Source organism: Tachysurus fulvidraco, unplaced genomic scaffold (assembly GCF_022655615.1).
Source record: "Tachysurus fulvidraco isolate hzauxx_2018 unplaced genomic scaffold, HZAU_PFXX_2.0 HiC_scaffold_93_np12, whole genome shotgun sequence".
NCBI lineage: Eukaryota > Metazoa > Chordata > Actinopteri > Siluriformes > Bagridae > Tachysurus > Tachysurus fulvidraco.
In genome coordinates, this window is record NW_025927240.1 from 1 (window position 1) to 5,263 (window position 5,263).

Sequence of the window (5,263 nt, forward strand, 5' to 3'; positions counted from 1 at the left end):
CATCATGAACAGGTTGAAACTGTTTCTGTTTATTAGTGCAATCAAAAATTTGAAGGCTTTTCCAGCTCCAGTTGGACTGCTTTCCGGATCAAGGTTTCTTCCTTAAGGGTTCCTGATGGTTTGTGGGGTTATGACGACAGCTCCCGGTTTGTCCCCTCGGTTTAATTCCATAGCCATGCTTGTTTATTTATTGCCATAGCAAGTAAGCTAGATACAGAAAGGATGAGACCAACGAACATTAAAGAATTACAATGTGACAGAAGGTAGAGCTTCAGAAACTGGACTAGGTCTAAACCAGCTTTATGAACAGGATCAGCTCTAAACAATACAAAGGCTGGGTTTCCAGACATTATGGTGGGATTGATAGGTATTAGGACACATGTGTAGAACGTGTAAATAGTGTCTGGACTATTGTCTGGACTGGGGAAAAAAACAGATAGAGCTCTTCTCTAATACACCTGTCTCAGTATACCTGTATAAAATATACTCACAGCTCAGGTTTGTGTAGGTGTTCAGGTGTCAGTGTTGCGTTTTGTCCTTAATGACACTTTTCTCAGCACTGGTGGTGGGAGTTATCTTAACCCGGGTCATATCCAGAACACTGCTGGGAAAGGGTTGAGCTGATACTGCTGGGGAGGGAAAAGGTGAACAGGAGCGTAAATGAGATCGGGAGAAAGTGTTGAAAGCGCTGAGTGTGTGTGTGTGTGTGTGAGAGAGAGAGACTCACTGTTATCGTTTGCAGTCTCCAGCACGCCTCGTCGTTTCATTAGGACTTTCTGGAGCTCAGACTGTGCATCCGGGGAGGAGGGTCTTGCAGGAGGGGAGGGGCAGGGGGAGGGGCGTCTCACAGTGGACTGCATACATTTACACACAGGGAAAGTCGTGTCAGACTCCACCCACATAATAGAGCCCACCCACCCAGATACACACTATTACATTCAGAATCGGAAGACTCTGTGCAAACCTACATGCCGAAACAGAAAAGTCGAGCGGTGAAGATTAAGATTTAAAATGACAGATTTCATCCGAAATCAAGTTGCAAACAAATAAATCTATTCGTTTTATCCTAGTCAAGTTTACAGTGGAGTCGCTTTCTTGATGGGGCAACTTTCACATCTAGGGGCAATTTATCATAGCTGGTCCACACACGGAGTTTGCATGTTCTCCCCGTGCCTCGGAGGTTTCCTCCGGGTACTCCGGTTTCCTCCCCCGGTTCAAAAATCATGCATGGTAGGTTGATTGGCATCTCTGGAAAAATGTCCGTAGTGTGTGTGTGTGTGTGTGAGTGAATGAGAGTGTGTGTGCCCTGTGATGGGTTGGCACTCCGTCCAGGGTGTATCCTGCCTTGATGCCCGATGATGCCTGAGATAGGCACAGGCTCCCTGTGACCCGAGGTAGTTCGGATAAGCGGTAGAGAATGAATGAATGAATGAATGAATGAATGAATGAATGGTCCACACACACTGGCATGTTTCTGGGAGGTGGGAAAAAACCGGAGAACGCGTATAAAACCCACACCAACATGAATTCAGACAAGAACCTGATCTCAGGATTACTTTCAAACTCCTGTTATAATCGAGCCAAGTGTAAGTGTGTAGAATAATCTGGAACTAAAGACGTCTTATCAGAATGGTTTATCCATCAGCTTACTGGCTGTGACCACAAAATAAAATCTATAAGCTTTTACAGTGACTGAATCATGGAATCGTGCCCTTAATGAGAGGGACATAGACGTGGACTGGGGCAATGTTTTTTTTCAACAAAGAATTTTTATTTTTATTTTAAACAATCCAAACAATGTTTTTAAACCAAAATGTATTTACCAAAATCCCTTTAAGTTCCTGAATGGCAGAGCCGGACGGCATACGCTCCCTCTGTTGATAATGAAAAGGAACAACAAATAAACAGTATCGATAGCAATCAGACTGAACGACTATAATCTTAACGTAAACCACTTCTGTTGAGTTATCAATTCTGATTCGTTAAAAGGTGTCGATTCATTTTCTAAGGCGATATTGTTTCTATAGTAACATATATGCATGTGTCATAATCGAAGCCTAGTAATACGATATAATAATAATAATAATAATAATAATAATAATAACGACATGTACGTCGAACATTTATTAAAAGGAGTCAGAGGTAAAGCTGTAAATTTTCCACCAAGACGCACTGTTTAAAGCTCGAAGTAATAACAAGCACTAATATAAATAAAATGTAACAAAAACAAACAAAAAGCAAGCAAACTGGAGTGGTGCTCAGGTGTTTATTTTTATACCTAAAAATAGTGGTAGCCTAGTGGTTAGGTGTTGGGCTACCAATCGGAAGGTTGTGAGTTCGATTCCTACGTCCACCAAGCTGCTACTGCGGGGCCCCTGAGTAAGGCCCTTAACCCTCACTTGCTCAGTTGTATAAAAATGAGATAAAATGTACAGTAAGTTGCTCTGGATAAGGGTGTCTGCTAAATAGTGTAAATCTATAAAATATCTTTTTTTCATAAATGGAGGTCCAAATACAAATCTCCAGAGTTTGGGACCTAATATTATTACTTGAAGCAGCATCACAAGCCACTTGCTAAATTAAAGAAGGCATTTTTTTATTCACTGGGCAAGGGCTTCGATATTTGATATTTGGAAGAAAAACAAACCAAAAAACCCAAAGAAACATGTAGAGTACTGGCACTGTGACAGAAATGCTAGAGCTTACTGGGTTGTTGGGTTTGGACTGGAATGTCTACAGGGTGTCAAGTTAAAGCAAGCCATTTACTTAAAGTGACTTACATTTTTTATCACATTTTATACAACTGAGGGTTAAGGGCCTTGCTCAGGGGCCCAGCAGTGGCAGCTTGGTGGACCTGGGATTCAGACACACAACCTTCTGATCAGTAACCCAACCACCGAGTTACCACATGAAGACGAATGTTAATAAATACATGACGTCGATAATAAAAAATGAACCTAATTATTTTTCTGTGTGTGTGTTACCTGTTGTGGTCTGGCCTTGTTGACTGTCTGGCCAACTGGCCGCAGCTGAATGCCCTTTTTAATTCTTTCCATCATCTCGGACACAGCCTGTTGTCTAACGTCCTTCTCTAACACACGAAATGAAAAGTATTTGAAGAATAAATGCATTTAAATGCAACATTTCCGCCTCCAAATAAATAGGACGCATGTCTTCATAGTGATCAGACTGAAAATCCCAGAGAAATGAAAAAGGTGATTTCAAATTATTTAACATCCAGTAAATACCAGTCATGACTGCAGTGTGAAGGAGCAGAAATGAAGTTCTTCTATTAAAGCTTCTATTAAAGGTTTAAAAAAAAAAAAAGAAAGAAAAAGGGAAAGAAAAACGTCAGGAATTCCCAACAAATCAAATCGGAGAGGAATGTAGCCTTGGTCATGTTTGCTCACATTCAATCGCGCAAATGCAGCTGCTCTGCGTGCGCTGACTTCACATTGTGGTGCAGGTCGATATGTTTTGAACTCGGGCAAAAACAAATGGGAAATTTATTAGCGTTTTTACATCCGTGAATAGAGCACATATTTTAGTGCTTAATGGCAGAACTGGGTGGATTTATGTAAATGTCACGTCCCAAAATTAACCAAGGTCATTTTAAAGTGCAAGCGAATTCTCTTAATGTGACTCCTATATATAATAACAGAAAACTTTCAAAAGCAGAAGGTCAAAAGAAGTTTCTAGGAGTCAAACTTTTTTTTGCTGTTTGTTTCTCGGTGCTTTTCGTTTGCTTTAAAGAACACGACTGACACGACTGATGTCGGTGATGGGGTACTGCTTATAGTAATAGCCATATATTTGGTTACAGCACATATCCTTCTGTAAATTTCAGTTTATAGTTATAGCCATATCAAGCATCGCGTTAGTTCAGGCAGGCCACGTCGTCAAGCTGCATCTGCTGATAATCATCTGTTCATGACGCGCACCGATCCTGTTACGACATCCGTATTATCCGACCCTTTAAATTCCCATTCATTGAGCCGCTTTCTAGTGCATCGCTGCTGTTGCGAGTTAAACTCCCTCCTCGAACCCCGACTCCACCCAGCCGATACCTGTTGTTTGTTGTACCAGTTTACGTTATAAATCTTCATCACGTATTAGTTTTTCTCTCTCTCCCTAATTTATTTATTCATTCATTCATTCATCTATTTATTTATTTTCAAAACATGTAAGTGAGCATATTAATACCATGCATGATTAGTGGTTCTGTTATACGGGGGGTCTATTCTATTTTCTAGATGCTGCTCTCCCCGCTCTCCCCGCGCATGCGCATAGACGGGTGCGTGAATTTTTGCCCGGACAGAACCATAATGCAAACACTGACTGTACGCATATCACTTAATAAATGCTCATTTGACAAAGTGCTCCTGACTGAACTATATATTATGTTCATAGCACATACACAGCTGTAAATTACTTCTAAAATACCATTTTATTTAACTTGTTTAATGTAAACACTGTATATCCTGCACTTGCTGCTTCTGCACTCTGGTTAGACCTAAACTGCATTTCGTTGCCTTGTACTTGTACATGTGTAATGCCAATAAAGTTTGATCTAATCTAATCATGATGAAATCTAAATTCAGCAGACACACACACACACAAAAAGTACAGCATTGCAATTAAAGCGAAAGAAAAGAAAAACTGCACTTAAGATCAGGGTGGATTAGTATCTACATCAACACCTGTGTATATTAGTTAAATTATGATCTCAAACCTGGGGGCACGGTGGCTTAGTGATTAGCACATTCGCCACGCCTTGTGTGTGTGGAGATTGCATGTTCTCCCCGCGCCTCGGGGGTTTCCTCCGGGTACTCCGGGTCCAAAGACATGCATGGTAGGTTGATTGGCATCTCTGGAAAATTGTCCGTAGTGTGTGAGTGTGTGAGTGAATGAGTGTGAGTGTGTGCCCTGTGATGGGTTGGCACTCCGTCCAGGGTGTATCCTGCCTCGATGCCCGATGACGCCTGAGATAGGCACAGGTTCCCCGTGACCCGAGGTAGTTCGGATAAGCGGTAGAAAATGAGTGAGAGTGATCTCAAACCTCACGATTCAGCAAAAACGAATTTAACTCCGTCACGTCAGATCGGTCGGGGATTACAACACGACGCCTTCATAGCTGTAAGAACGCAGGCCTGTTTTTAGGCCCTGCTGACATTTAAAAGCATTTAATAAGAAGTGAAATCTGACGTGTGCCCGTTGCTTAATGGCTCTATCATTTGAGTGCACTTTCAGAAAATTGTTATTT

General features: G+C 41.5%; 1 protein-coding gene across 2 annotated transcripts; it reads right to left on the bottom strand.

The window, feature by feature from the left end:
- Nucleotides 1–7: 7 nt before the first annotated feature.
- Nucleotides 8–3,571, bottom strand: LOC125140647 (shootin-1-like). 2 transcript variants are annotated; one of them, XM_047809798.1, is made up of 5 exons: nucleotides 2,985–3,571; nucleotides 1,824–1,874; nucleotides 728–854; nucleotides 492–626; nucleotides 8–207 (listed from the first exon to the last, which is right to left on the bottom strand). In XM_047809798.1, exons 1-4 carry the CDS (start codon nucleotides 3,129–3,131, stop codon nucleotides 520–522), a joined length of 432 nt encoding a protein of 143 aa, XP_047665754.1. In that variant the 5' UTR covers nucleotides 3,132–3,571; the 3' UTR covers nucleotides 8–207; nucleotides 492–519. The 2 variants fall into 2 exon arrangements, with proteins under 2 accessions (XP_047665754.1, XP_047665753.1); XM_047809797.1 differs by having other exon boundaries at nucleotides 492–629; nucleotides 2,985–3,561.
- Nucleotides 3,572–5,263: the final 1,692 nt, after the last annotated feature.